This window comes from Hippocampus guttulatus, chromosome 22 (assembly GCF_054856545.1).
Source record: "Hippocampus guttulatus isolate MCC_2025c chromosome 22, RoL_Hgut_1.0, whole genome shotgun sequence".
Taxonomy (NCBI): domain Eukaryota; kingdom Metazoa; phylum Chordata; class Actinopteri; order Syngnathiformes; family Syngnathidae; genus Hippocampus; species Hippocampus guttulatus.
This window is the reverse complement of record NC_141282.1, coordinates 7,202,499-7,216,838: the sequence shown is the minus strand read 5'-3', so window position 1 is coordinate 7,216,838 and position 14,340 is coordinate 7,202,499. Positions and strand designations below refer to the sequence as shown.

The 14,340-nt window shown below is 49.8% G+C and overlaps 2 protein-coding genes and 1 long non-coding RNA gene across 3 annotated transcripts; 2 read left to right on the top strand and 1 right to left on the bottom strand.

Moving 5' to 3' along the window:
• The first annotated feature begins 321 nt into the window (after positions 1-321).
• Positions 322-1,903, top strand: phax (phosphorylated adaptor for RNA export). Its single transcript, XM_086102923.1, has one exon. The coding sequence runs from the start codon at positions 322-324 to the stop codon at positions 1,507-1,509; it is 1,188 nt and encodes a 395-aa protein (XP_085959049.1). The 3' UTR covers positions 1,510-1,903.
• A 62-nt stretch (positions 1,904-1,965) lies between these two features.
• On the bottom strand, positions 1,966-13,896 carry LOC147186344 (uncharacterized). The gene is made up of 4 exons (XR_015099170.1): positions 13,612-13,896; positions 8,421-8,476; positions 4,566-4,702; positions 1,966-3,939 (listed from the first exon to the last, which is right to left on the bottom strand). It is a non-coding gene; the product is annotated as an uncharacterized LOC147186344 (long non-coding RNA).
• pus7l (pseudouridine synthase 7 like) lies at positions 2,875-5,937 on the top strand. The gene is made up of 9 exons (XM_086102920.1): positions 2,875-3,670; positions 3,729-3,888; positions 3,982-4,198; positions 4,285-4,383; positions 4,585-4,666; positions 4,846-5,011; positions 5,093-5,219; positions 5,294-5,347; positions 5,413-5,937. The coding sequence occupies exons 1-9, from the start codon at positions 2,875-2,877 to the stop codon at positions 5,779-5,781; spliced, it is 2,070 nt and encodes a 689-aa protein (XP_085959046.1). The 3' UTR covers positions 5,782-5,937.
• Positions 13,897-14,340: the final 444 nt, after the last annotated feature.

Genomic DNA, 14,340 nt, shown 5'->3' with positions numbered 1-14,340 from the left:
AGGCACATTTGACAGTATTTTGAAAGGGACTTGCAGGAACGACGGCGGAAGTGATGCTTTAATATAGCGCCAATTTTCCTTAGCTAGGATGTTAAGTTTGGTAACGTTACCGCAATAGTTAAGCGGCTAAGCTAGTCTGGCGCAGTGGCGCACATCTGAATCGCAAGTGTACGTATTAGTTGTGATCGACCATTTTCAGGTAATTCGTGTGTGTCTATTCTGTAATAGAAACAAACTCCAAGAGTTGTGCTCGTGTAACCAAAAATCGACGGTGCCACCGCATGTCGTTCACGACTCTCGTCTTTGTTGTGGCTTTCAGATATGGACGGCGATCTGGAAGATGGGGAGATTTCTGGTTCGGAGTCAGAGTCTGAGATGAAAACTGCCTCAGCGGCGCCGCCAGCCCAACCTTTGCAACATACAGCCTTGAGCGATCACACTTCTCCACCTGCAACTGCATATAGAAACTTCGTTAGGCCGGCGGAGTCCAGCGACAGCGACCCGGACTCGTCCGATGAGGAATGTACCTCCTGGCGCCGCAAACGCCAAAAAGTATCCAACATTCGCCAAGCACCCGGAGCCATTGCCCGGCCGGCGTCGAACCGCGACGCATGCGCACTCAGTGGCCGCAAGGTGAACAACATTTGGGGCTCTGTTGTGCAAGAGCAGTGCCAGGATGCTGTCGCTGCAGAACTGTGCCTCTTTGGCATGGAGGGTGAGATTTGCATGTCTGACAGAAACGTGGAGACCTACAACTACGTCCTTGCTCATAAGATCATGGAGAAGGAGAGGCAGATGGAGAAACGGCAACAAGATGAAGGGGAGGTGAAAATGTTGGATGACCAGTTGGATGACTACATGAGGGGCCACGGGTCAGAGGAGAGAACAGGAGGAGACGCGAAGAGGAAAAGACCAGTGAAAGAGAGACTCGGTCCTTTAGCCGAGATGGACATTAAAGGCCGCTATGAGATCACTGAAGATGACACCGAGGATAAAGTCGTGGATGAGATCGTGTATAGGCTGCAAGAGCCCAAAAAAGACCTGATAGAACGTGTTGTGAAGGTCGTCGGGACAAGAAAGGCCATAGAACTGCTCGGCGAGACAGCCACGCTGGAGGAAAAGGGTGGCGTCTACACCATGGACGGCAGCCGGCGCCGCACGCCCGGCGGGGTGTACCTCAACCTTTTGAAGAACACGCCCAGCATCTCCCGGGCCCAGATAAGAGAGATCTTTTTTGATGAGAGTCAGAAGGATCAGAAGAGCAAAAAGGCGGCCCAAAAGAGGAGGCGGCACTTGGTGGCCAAGAAGATGAAGCAGGCCATTAGCACTCTCAACCTGCAGGAACACGACGATGTCTCCAGGGAGACTTTTGCCAGCGATACTAACGAGGCTTTGGAGTCACTGGAAGAGGCCGCAAAGGAGGAAGAGGAGGGCCAGGAGGAAGAGCACGCCGTGGGTACGGAGGAGACGCCCGTGGTGTACAGCTCAGGAGACTTGGAGGTCTTCTGAGAGTTGCCGGACATCAACAATTTACCAAAGCATTGACAGTCAGGGTTGAAATGTCCACCTTCCTTTTTGGAGCTTGCATGTTTTTTTTCTTGTTCCTTAGTTCCACATTCCAAAAACATACATATGTTGGGTTTGTTGAAGACTCAAAATTGTTCTTCGGTGCGCCCTGCAGTTGACTGGCAACCGGGTTAGGGTTGCAACGCAATAGAAAATGAATAGTGACAAAAAGATAAACAGTCGCAAATCACTGCATAGCCAATCTTGACTGAATCTAGCATGATGTTAAGCTTGTTTCATTGTTTGGGTATTTTTTGGGGGGGGGGGGGGTCAAAGGCCTTTCGAGCAGATTTGTTTGAATCATTTGTGATTTATGTAATAAAGAAAAGTTGGATAACATTGTTGAAAAAGATCATTGGGTGAGATATCGCAAAAGGCAGGAAAAAAAAAGAATTGTAATGCAGGCGTTTGCGCACAAGATGGCATTAGCACCTTATTGCAATTTACTGTATCGTACACAGATGTCAAGTCAACAGTATAGAGCACTTTCAAACAGCCATCGCTGCATACAAAGTGCTGTACATGGAGCAATTTAACATGCACAATAAACAGTAAGACAAATCGGTAATAAAGGCGGTAGAAAGCACCAGGGATGTTCACCGTGTATGAATAAAGTCAAACAATGCCATGCTTGTTGGTGCTGTTTCGTCTTCCTTCTGATGGGTAAACCTCAGTAAGTGCTCTTGTAACGAGATGGGTCGAGAGTGTAATAGTGCTTTTATAAGGGGCAATAAAGCCAAAAGACGTGCACGTACAGTACTACGTACACCGAGTGCCTCAAATCAGAACCGTAGTTTTATACTCATGCGTCATATTTGCCCAAGCTTATGTTTCTGTCTTCTTTTGAGTCCTTCCTTGCATTCCTTCGGCAACTGCTTTATAATTCACCTTTCTTTGTTTTTAATCGGAGTGAAACGTTTAGCACGCGCGACGGTCCCTTTAAGAAAATGCAGTCACGTGACACGTCACGTGCCCCAGAAGCAGAGGTTTGAGCGTGCTGTGTTGTTTTGTTTACGTGCCACCAGCGGGCTACTCGAAAACACGCTGCTCACTGAATTTACATTTTTTCGGGGCAGGGGGCGCGTTTTTTTCACAACCTTGTTATTCGGTACCTATTGATCGCCAAGTGTTTTGCTCTCTGTTGTTTGACTGGATTGGAACTATTGTCCGCTACGTCGCGGAGCAGTCTTTTGTGTCAAATATGGGGCGTCTGTTCCTAATAGCTTCGTAACCTCTGCGGCCAAAACGCCTCCCGATCGACAGTTTACGTCCGTTGATTTTCGCTGCGGGTTATTTGTCCAGATTACAATGACGATGAAGCAGGACGGCGATGCCGCTAGTGTGCCCGCGTGCTTCATCTCAAACCACGAGGGGTTTCTTGGAAACATTAAAAAGTTCATCCGAGACTTTGTGGTGACGGAAATAGACACCGATGGACGGCAGGTGAATACAGGAGCGGCCACGCAGGCTCCTCAGTCCACGGACAGGAGCAGTGGGAGCCGTAAGCGGGATCAGAACCACCAGGGTTTGGAGGATGGCGATTTCGCAGCCGACTGCAGGTTCGATTTGACCATATCGAGCCCTGACAGCTTAGACCTGAGCATGGTCTTGGGTCAGGGGGTGAGCGAACAGCTGGAGCAGTTTGTGGTGAGTCTCCGAGACGAGGCGGAGGAAGGTGAGGAGTCGGGCCACAAGGAGCTCTCCCTAGGATCCTTCACCGACAAGTACCAGCGAGCCAACGTCCACCGGGCCGTCCGACACCGCTTCCCCTTCCTGATGACCGTCACCATCCAGCCCGAGATCAGGGTGAGGGAGGACCCGGACTACAGGGAGCTTTCCCAGCTGGTCACAGAGGAGGAGGCGGAAGACTTCTTCCGGTTCATCGACGCCAAAGTGCAGGACTCGTCCTACACGTTCCACCCCGACGACAACAAGGAGCACCGCACGGCCGTGCACCACTTCCTCAACCGCCGCTTTGGGAAGCTGGTGGAGACCAAGAGCTTCAACCAACAGGAGAGGACAGCCATCTCGGTGCGACTCAGGGAGCGCGGCAGACCCAAGAAGAGGAGCGCCGAGGAGCGCAGGGAGGAGGACGTCTACACAGGTGAGCGAACGCCGCAAAAATGTGTTGCTTCGGTTCCTCACCGGGGTCTTTCTTCCAGCGTTCACTCTGTGTAAGGAAAACCTGGAGACTCTGGAGGCCATCAGTTACATGGCGACAACACTCGGCGTCCTGCCGTCAGACTTCACCTACGCCGGCATCAAGGACAAGCGAGCACTCACCTACCAATCCATGGTGGTCAAGAAGGTCTCGCCTCAACGGTAACAACGGGGAGTAGAGTTCTCCGAGGGATGCTTCCGACACCCAACGCACTGACAAAAAAAACCAAACAAACAAAAATCTTTTCACACTAGGTTGATGGAAAAGCGCGGGGAGTTGGAGAAGCGAGGGATGCGTCTTTCACACATCCGCCCGGCGGCCGAGCCGCTGAAGCTGGGACGACTGCGGGGAAACCACTTTGACCTGGTGGTGCGCGATCTGAAGTCGCACGGCAGCAGCGAGGCGCACTCCGGCGCCGAGACGCGACGTCGCCTTGCCGGCCTGGTGGAGGAAGCGCTGCGGAATGTTCAGGTAGTACCTTTGCTCCTACCTACGCTCCGCCTGCTTTGACTTGATCGCAGATGGGGTGGGGGGGTTGCGCTTTTTGTTTGGTTCAGGTCCGAGGTTTTGTCAACTACTACGGGCCGCAGAGGTTCGGAACGGGCCAAAGCGTTCGGTCTGACTTGGTAGGACTGGCTTTACTCAAAGAAGACATGGTGAGTATTGCTGCGGTTTGCTTGGAGTTCAATTTTCACTTTTGAATCATACGCACAAATTTGTCTGACTCAAGCCCTCCCTGGCCGCCCATCTGTAAAAACCTGTCATTTTTTAAAATGCTTTGGCTTTTGACGGTTTTAAGTGAGGCTCGAATTCTGGGCCATTTCGTAACTCAACGTACGTCGCCGTCTCGCGCTCAGGTGAACGCCGTCCGTTTGTTCTTCAGTCCCGAGGACGGCGACGATCCTCCCAGCCAAGCCAAGAGACACTTCCTCCAGACTGGTGCGTCAACGCCGCCTCACTCACTTCCTGCCAATGCTGAAGAAAAAAAAAAAAAAAAAAAAACTCAAATCAGTGATCTCAAATTTGCTTCCTGGGAAATACTTTTTAATAGTGCGGTTTTATTTGGGGGTTGTAAATAGTCAAATTGAAACTTTTCTTTTTTTTCCTCCTCCCTCCAGATAACGCGAAGGAGTCCTTGGCATTAATGCCCGCTTCCAAAGCCAGGGAGCGGCTCATGCTCCGCGCCCTGAACCGCTACGGCACCGGCCCGGAGGGCTGCGCCAAAGCCTGGCTCAGCCTGCCGCACGGCATGAGAGTTTTCTATCCGCACGCCTACTGCAGCAGGTCAGCCGCAAGAAAAAAACACTCTCACGCGTGGCCGGCGGGGTCTTCTATGACTCCCATCTGCTTTTTATAACAATGCAGAGTTTGGAACGAGGCGGTGGCGCACAGGTTGGCTACATTGGGTCACCAGGTCCGAACGGGGGACCTGGTGTGGACGCGGCAAGAAGCGGAGCAAACGGACGACTGCGGAGAATGCGGGGCGGCTCGGGTAAAAATCGACAATGCCGACGCCAACGAGAGGGGAATGGCCTCTGAACGAGTGGCTCTGTTGCCTTTTCTCAGATCCACGTGGTGACGCAAGCAGAAGAGCGACAGGGAGCCTACGCCCTCGCTCAGGTATGGCGCCGAGGGAGCATTTTGCACGTCGGATTTCAAGCTCAAACGTTGAGTCGCGTCGTCAGGTGCTGCTGCCCATGCCGGGAAACACGGTGAGGTACCCCGAGAACGCCACGGGCGCCTGGTACCGGGAGAGACTCGCCAGAGACGGCCTGGACAACTGCCGCTTCCGAGTGGGCGGCCTCAAGCTGAACCTGCCGGGCTGCTACCGCCCCTTATTGGCCAACCTGTGCAACCTCAGCTACCAGCTCCAGACCTGCGAGGAAGGAGCGCGGGAGACGGGAAACGGCGGCGGAAATAGCAAAGGACACTTCAAGGCGACGACGGAGGACGCCGAGCGCGATGAATCGCTCACGCTCACCTTGAACTTTGACCTGGACTCCTCATGCTATGCCACCATCTGCCTCAGAGAGATCATGAAGTGCGATCTCTAGATGTTTGCACGCCGAAGCCCCTTCGACTCGATTGTGCGTCTCTTCTAGTTAGTGGTGTGCATAGCTTGTCTTTGTATTTTGTGCCGTCAATGAGAAATAGACCGCAGACATTAAAAACATTCGTCATTCCTGGATAAAGAAATAGACTTTAGGGTTTTTTTTGACAGCATATTTTTATCGTCTCGTTTGAGTCACGCATGCTGCAGAGACATTGGAAAATCGGACGCGCGTAGAGGAATTTAAAAAAAGAAATGAGGAGCGGGGTTGTTCTAGTTTGGGATTTTTTTACAATAATTCAGTTAGTTTGAATTCGTTTCTCATGAGTTCGTTTTTAATTCATTTTGACCCCCCCCCTCAATTCATTTAGCTTTAATTTAGTGCCGGTTTGTTCATTTTTATTTTTGAGGAAATGCTTCATTTTAGTTTAGCTTGGTTTAATGTTAGTATATATATTTTTAACACATGGGGTATTATTTGTTGAGCGCAAAAAAAAAAAAGTATTGCGTCAGAAAGTCAATTCATTTTTTTTTAAAAGCCGTCTCCTTTTTTTTTTTTTTTTTTAATTTGAGAACCTAAATTTTGGTTCAATTTCAGACTCCGAATGCACGGTGCCGCACGCCTGTCATCCTTCAAGTTTGCTGAATGGGAGGCCTCTCGCTCCGAATGATTTTTAGCCGTACGACGAGCGCTTGCCCACTAGGTGGGGGCAACTGACTGATGCTGCAAAAAAGCTCCTCTCTGCGTTGCGCAACCTCCACCCACTCCTCCATTTTCGAGCCTCTGCTCATCAGCTTTGCGGGTTAACTCCAAACTGACCCGTGCTACACGATCAAGCTCACACGCATGCCGATGGACACGTCTAGAGTCCGCCACGAACCGAATGTATGTTTCCATTCTCGCGCTTGTTTCTCCGAGAAGCGAAAAGAGCCTCCGATGCCGAGCTAAAAGGTTAATGAGCGCGGCCCCTCAATCTTTCACCTTTATGAGACATTTAAAGAGGCGCTATGACTTCTAATGATGCGCGCGCCCCCGCTGAGCTCACTCCTGGGAGGCCCCACTCCCATCGAAACTCAGCCTCGTCTTCCTGTGACTAATTTGTGGAATTTTGATGAGTTTGCAAAGTGCAAAAAAAAAAAAAAAAACACCCCCTCTCATTGGATCCCTTGAGGCTATATTTAATTCCTGTTACTGGAAGATCTTTATGGATGTTGTTAGTTGTAACATGCGGGCTGTCAGCTTGAAAGATAAACTGCCACATGAGATCATTGGCAGACTTTAATTTCAGGTGCGCTTGATACCAAAATATCACAAGAAAGAGGAGACAAGAGCTTCTCACACTTCCGACCTGGCTGCTGGAGACTAAATTAAGCTCTTTGGGTTTTTTTTTTTTTTGTTTGTTAGTTTTTTTGGGCTCGAGGAGTCAAACGAGAATCTGGGCAGATGAAATGTGTTAAATGCTCAGCTAAGTGCTGGCTCAATAGTTGGGTCGCCCCAGGTGGCTTGAAGGCGGGAAATAATCGCGCATCTCCAGCCTCCCCGCAATCTCATTACACCCTTTCGGTGAAGATCGCTTCCAGATGTCTAGACTTTTCCCTCAACTTGCAACTAACATAAAAAACATCCCGTTGGGGGGGGGGACAACATCGAGGCCCAGTTCGGAGAATCCGTCTAATTTACGTACTTTTACATTCCCGATTATAACCGTGAGGTCATTGCGCTGACCTGCGGTCAATTAAAAGGAGGGCAAAGCCCAACGCGAGCCTTCAAACGAGCGAGAAATCCAGTGAGCCGCAACGCGTCTTCCGCATTCTCCCAAAACGCAAACTCCTGCGCTCAGAAAACAACGTCTGGCGAAGCCATTCCCGTCCCGGGCCAACCGTGAATAAATATTGACCCACTTCCACGGCGACGCGCTCGACGCAGGAAGTTGAGGGTTATGAAAGACATTTACCACGCGTGTGCACGGATATTATCGTAGCGAAAGATACTTGGCGGGGAAAGGCGGCTTTCCCTTCCCGAGCTGGGAGCAAAACACATTTTTTCAATCAGTTTTTCATGCGAGCATCAACTTTACGGTTCCCCGAAAAGGAACCGCGAAAGTGAAAGGGAACTTCCTGGCCCAAATAAGAAAGGATGAGCTTCATTCCCGACGCCGTGTTAAAAGTATTCACTCGCGGTGGCGTCAACGACGAGATTTTGCCATGATTGGACAGACAAACATTCCGGGGGCTTGCGTCACACGAGATCGATTTCTGGACGGAAAGCGGTTTGAGCACCCGTAGAACGACGGCGTCTTTCTTGTCGAGCTTTTCGAAAGCCGTTTGAGAAATCATGCGGGATCCTTGCTATCGGGCTTCAGGTCCAAGTACAACGAATGATCAACGAATGATCTTTGTCCTTACTCTTGAAACAATTTCGTGCACAAGTACACCGCAAGAGGAGGATGACGACATTTCGACACACTGTCAAGAATTCAGAAAAAAAAAAAAACGGAACTAAAAAAGAAGCTTCTGAAGTGGCCTCGTCAAAGCGCAGACTTGAATTCGATTGGAATGCTGCTAAAAAGGTCATTCGTGCTCGAAAGCCCTCCAGTGTTGCTGAATTAAAGCAAATCTGCAAGGAGGAGCGAGACGACTTACCGCCACAGAAATGCTCGATTTCAGTTGTCGCTACTTTGTCGTTGAAAGCGGGAAACCTGCGAAAAAAAAAAAAAAGTCTGAATTTGAGAAGCGGGCAAATACTTTGTCACGGCGCCCTTCGTAAGTTTGCGGCTGCTGCTTCGAACGCTTCTCGAGTCTCTTATCAGCGTGTGAAAAAGTTGAGTGAGGCATTCACATGATGTCACGATAAACCTGGAGGGAGACTACTTGGGAATTATTCGGCGAAAACCGTGCAAGGAATGCCTTTCAGTCAGCGGTGCACCACCAACCACAACGGTATTTGTTTGACTCTGTGCGAGGATTCATTTGCGCCCTTCACTTGCAACGGGTTTTACTAGCATCCAATTTTTCAATTTTTTATATAGTAGAATACGAACATTGCTGTTTTTGGGGGGTTTTTATGATTGAAAAAATAAATGAATCAATAAATAGAAAATAAAAATCGATGCTCTAGCGTGCTAGTGTTAAAAAAAAATGTACCGATTACTTGGCGCGTTTTATCACCATTATCTTTGTCTGATGTAGGAATTTGTGAAGGGCAAAAACAACTGAAATAAAAAGTCGATCCCAAACACACACATGCGGGCAGGCAGGCACGCACGCACGCACGCAGCATCCTGGCCACCGTTCTTTCCCTGCCTCACATCCATCAAGTGACTTGAAGGTAAATCTGGTTTGGAGTCTCGACCGCAGTCATCTAATTGCCTTGTTGACGAAGGCTCAGCTGTGCGCGTGCGAGTGCGTGCGCCCGCGGACAGATCGGAATGAAAATGGGAAGCAGGCCCTCTCTGAGCGGCAGCTGCGCCGAGAGGGCCGCGGCGCCCTGGGAGGAGGACGAGCTGTCCCCGCGGTGATTGATGGAACCGCTTCCTGTCCTGCGAGACTTCTCCAAGGAGCTCAGGGGGAATGGATGACCAACTTACGGAAACCGACGCGCTCGCTTACGGGCCCGCTGACATAAAAGCAAATTAGCGCCGTCCCGACGTACTCGGCCCATTAGATAAGACGGCAAACGGAGGCGTGTTATCAGAGACAATACGTTGGTGTGCTGGATTCGATTACGCGCGGGGTGCAAGAGCATTAGCGTTAGTGCTGGCCTCTTAGCGTTTACATAATTACTTGGCAACCCTGAAAATGATTAGCGCTCATGGACTCAGAAAAAGAAACCATGAAGGCAAGTCAATTGGACTTAGTGGGTTTTTTAAATTCGTTTTTCTCGTACGTTTATATTTTTTCAGATTTCATCGGTTTTAGTATTGGTTTTATTTTTTTTCAGACACGGAGTATTTGTCAAGTGCGAGGAAAAAAAAAATCACCAAATAATGTTCTCAAACGAGCTCTCGTGTGATATTAACCGCAACAAAGAAGACTTTCGCTACATTGATAGTTCGTGTTAGCTAGCTGAACAAACGGAGACGCCGTTTCAGTTAGTTTTAGTTTTCAGCTTGTAAGAGAGTTCCCCTAACGTTGTCTCGAGAAGCCGAACAAGTGGTTATTACAATAATACCGCATCAGATTTAGAAGCGCAACGCTTGTTAACATATTGGGAGTTTACAGTATCGGCCTTTTTTTTTTTTTTTACATTTTGCATTGTGCATGCAGTACAGTAGTGACTCAAACGCGTGTCTCGGTTCATGTCAACATCGCAAGCTTATTGAATAAAGCCAACCAAAGCGCTAGCGAGAAAGAATTGTAATCTATAACAGGTGGTGTACGAAGGGGGGGGGGGGGAGCCACTACTGCCTTTGTGTCAAAAAAAAAGCAACAACATACAGTAATGAAAAGCATTCTCGGCACGCCTGCTGGTAGCCTGGAATGACACCGTCACTCTGCGTCGCCGCAATTAATCGATGAACAGAGATCCACTTTTTAGGTGGTAAATCAGTTCAGTCAAACGGGGCCACTTGAGTTTCAGCTGCGCTCGCGTACTCATTTGTGTGTTTTCAAAACGGGTTGAGCTACAAGGCGCCTTATTGGCTCCATGTTTCAGGGCTGTTTTGTGGACCGCAAATGAGCTTGAAAAGAGGAATCTCTCGCCGCCCGCCATTGATATCCGATATTCATCAGTGTTGACCTTTTCGCCAACTCAAAACCCGAAATTATCGATGACGGCCACTGCGAAAATATCTTTGGCCAAAAAAGAAAAAAGGCTCTCGTGATGGAGTCAAAACAGATTTACACTGAATCTGCAACTCATCCGAGGCCTGTGCCTCGCGTGAGGCCCATCGCGGGTTCAGGACACAATGTCCTCATTTTCTCGTGGGCGAGCCGCCACCGAGCAGGCAGTTTCGTCATAAAACACCCCTGGAAGCACATCCACTGATTAAGCGCAGATCTGCTCGAAACAATGGAGGAGGAGGAGGAGGAGGAGGAGAAGAAGAAGACGAAGGAAAAAAAAGCAGACGGTTGCTAAACTAACCCTGAAGTTTTGGCTTGCGAGCGGAGTCGAGGGGCTGCTTCGGATGCATGTTACTGATACGTAGCTGATTGAGTTGTGCAAGTCCTCAGGCGTGGAATTCATCTGGCTAGGCAAAAAAAACATGCAGCGCAACCTCAGGGATGTACGGGCGGGGGGCAAAAAAACAAAATCATTTCCATATTTCGTCAGATTCACGGCAACACAAAACGGTACCCTGACTCGCCATCGCCATTCTCAAAGTGGTGGTCCTAGTCGCTGGGTGGCTGGTCATTAGTGTCACAGGCCATCGCCTTCAGCCTGGATTAAATGTCCTGAAAGAGCCCGAGCAATGTCCCAGACTCGAGTCCAGGCGTTGGGATTTCATGAAATGCGCCAAAATTAGCGTGTGATAGCGCCTTAATGCCTTCGGGCTTAGATTTTGTTTTTCATTCTGGCCATGTGAACGACACGGCCGGGCCAACACAAACTGGATCGGGTTTACCGTCACGTCGCTAATGGACTTGTTGAGTTATGTGAGAATTCACAGCCAGGACGCTTTGGTCTGGAGGAATGCTGGCACAGCCAACTCCAAACGGGACCCACACATTTTTATTCTAACCTATAGACGACATTTTACCGTGTGACATCATATCAAAAAGTGTGACGTTCGCCTCCTGTGCTCATCCCATGACTGACTCCAAACATCTTAAGTCAAACCTAGCCAAAGCCTTTCTCTGCAAATTCCGCAAGAAAAAGACCCGAGTGATATAAATAGAACAAAGTTGGGACGAGCAAATTGCACGCACATCTATCGCAGACGCATTTCTTAAACAGTCCATTTGGACTCGCCGGCTCTTCCAAAACAAAGCTTTATCTCGGGATCCAAGAAGCCTTTGGCTCAAAGCGCCCGCGCCTCAGACAAAATGCAGGTCGTTGCAAAGCCGATATGCTTTATCTCCCATCTGACAAGTGACACCCGCTCTCCAAAAGACTTTGCGGCATCGGGAGGCGCGTGAGGGCGCAACCTCGGCTGGGCCAGAGCGCGTTCGCAACCCTGTGCCGAAATTCCTCGCGTGACCACTGACCGCTTCATCCACCTCTGTCTCGATTTGACGTAGCGTTATATGCCGACTGCGCACGCTGACGTGAGTGCAGTCCGCTTTTGCTAGCTCGCGCCGCCTCTCCCTTTTCTTTTCTCGATTTGTGTGACGCAGCACGGCCCTCACTTAAGCCCAGAAATGAGTCTGGCAGCCAAAGAAAACACATCAGGAGAGTCGTACGCTAATAGCAGCAATCTGGCCCCTCGCGCAGTCTCCGGACCGGCTCCGGACAATTCGTACCCAACAATTTTCCCCAGGAGGACGACGGAGGGTTGCTTCCACGCGGGGGGTCGCCGTTTGGGACACTGCGAGCGGGTTCACGACGAGTTCAGGGGAAGCCAGGGATCATTTCGCAATTAGCTTTGCGGCACGAGGCCGTCGCTACGCTTGCGTCTTTGGCGTCAATTAGCGCAAAATGGCGGCATGTTTGATCATTCGTGCACTTCTGGTTGCTCGGTGTGAGCCTTGACATAGACTTGGAATTCCGTATTGTCAGTTCTTGGTGAATGGCAAACAAGTGAACTGATTATTCATTACCCTGTTAAGTGGTTGTGTAAATGAGCAACACGGTCAAAGCGGCGCTCCGCGTTTCGAGTTTGGCGGCCACATGCTGACACCTTGACTTAGTGCATCTTCCTCTATCGGTTAAAGGTTAAGGGCGAGGAGAAAAGCGCACTTCCTTTCGGTCTGACTGTCAGATGTTTTCTTCATTTCACGGCGCGCGGCCAGATGGAAGCGGTTTGTTACGCGGCCTGACAAACAAATTCTCAGAGAAAAGATACCGGCTGGGGAATGAAGACAAGGGAGTGGATGTGGTCACTTTTTTTGTGCAGCGCAAATCTGCACTTTTGCCAAAACGGCGTGGGGGCGGCAAAGTGTCCAGACGTGATGGCGAGCTCGTAGCGAGGCGCGGTGCAAAGGGCAAAGATGCCAGACGGGGGTGAGACATGGGAGACAGTGAAGGGCTGCTCGGGGCCAGGGGGGTGCGCGGCGCTGTGGGAAGTGGACGGGAAACAGAGGCTGGGACAGATTTACCCTTGGAAGGCAATCAATCTTTTCTCAAATTCAGACGACAGACTGCAGGGAAAAGGGGGCCAAACATGTGTATCGGAAAGCAAAAAGCACATTGAGAGATCAACGTTTGAATGTCTTCTGTCTTTCGGTTTCAAGCTTCTCCCTCCCTGGCTGATTGTTCCAACTCGACTTTGAAGCCAATTATGGATAATAGCCGGTTCTCAAGGTGTGTGTTTGAACTCTCTCCTGCGACATATGGCTGCAATTTATGCCCTGAAAGCGGGGTGGGGAGGGCATAGAGAATGTATTGGGGTTGGGCAAGAAGGGGGGAGGGCGGGCCACATGAGGGTGCATTTAGTTGTTGTCGTCGTTGCATGCATGCGAGCCTCCTTTGGAAAAGTAAAGACAGTCTGATGTGCAGATGGCGATATGACAGCCCCGCTTGGTGTCAGCCTCAATGGCGTGTGGCGTCCCGCCTGGAAACGTCCCGAATCTCGTGACATTTATATTTTTGCGACCGCGTTCACACGAGCTCATTTGTCCGATAAATGTAATCTGCTATTGGAGCTGGCTCATGGCATTAGACGGGGTCGTCAACGATTTCCGTTGACTTAAGTCAACTTAAGCGATTCGCACTTGACAGGTGACATGTTCTCACCTTGCTTGCGCGGGCGGGCTTTCTGCAGGCGCTCTGGTTTCCTCCGGCCGCGTGGTCGACAGGCGATACGTCTGTTTGGCGCCTCTCGCTCGGTGTCAGCCGACCAGCATCGGCTCCAGCTCATCCGTGAACTTTCTGGAAACAAGAGTCATGATGCGAAAATGAACGCATGGATAAAATCAACACAAAAACAGCTCAAGTAGCGTTTGACCGTAGCCTTGTTTTTGTTTTACTCCTCTATTTTTCAACACACTCTCAAACTCTTCTCGCTATCCATTCCAAAAGGCGTCTCTCGCACCGTGAAATAAAAGTCACGCGATTGTCGTTCTCACACGAAGAACATCCGACAAGACGTGAACGCCGATATTAGGAAAGGCCTGCGAGAATTGCAGGGAAGAAAATTGGCAGTGGCTCACACGCTGTTCCGTCCAAAACGTTTAGAGCACTAATCTGTTTTATCACAGACTTCTTTCCGTCATACCGACAGGCGTATGAGTCGGACAAAAAAGAAAAAAAATAAGACGGGGGGGGGGGAGAAAATCCATGATATGATTTGTCATTTTGAGGAATGATTGTGGTGAAGATGACAGTGCTGATGAGCGTGTCGTGATTTGTAAAACATTTACAGGGAGCTTGCTCTCATAAAACTCCCCACTTTTCTCATAAAATGCCAAGCTTTTTCTCGGAAACAGTGACAAAACGTTCACATTTTTTCACCAAATTCTTCAC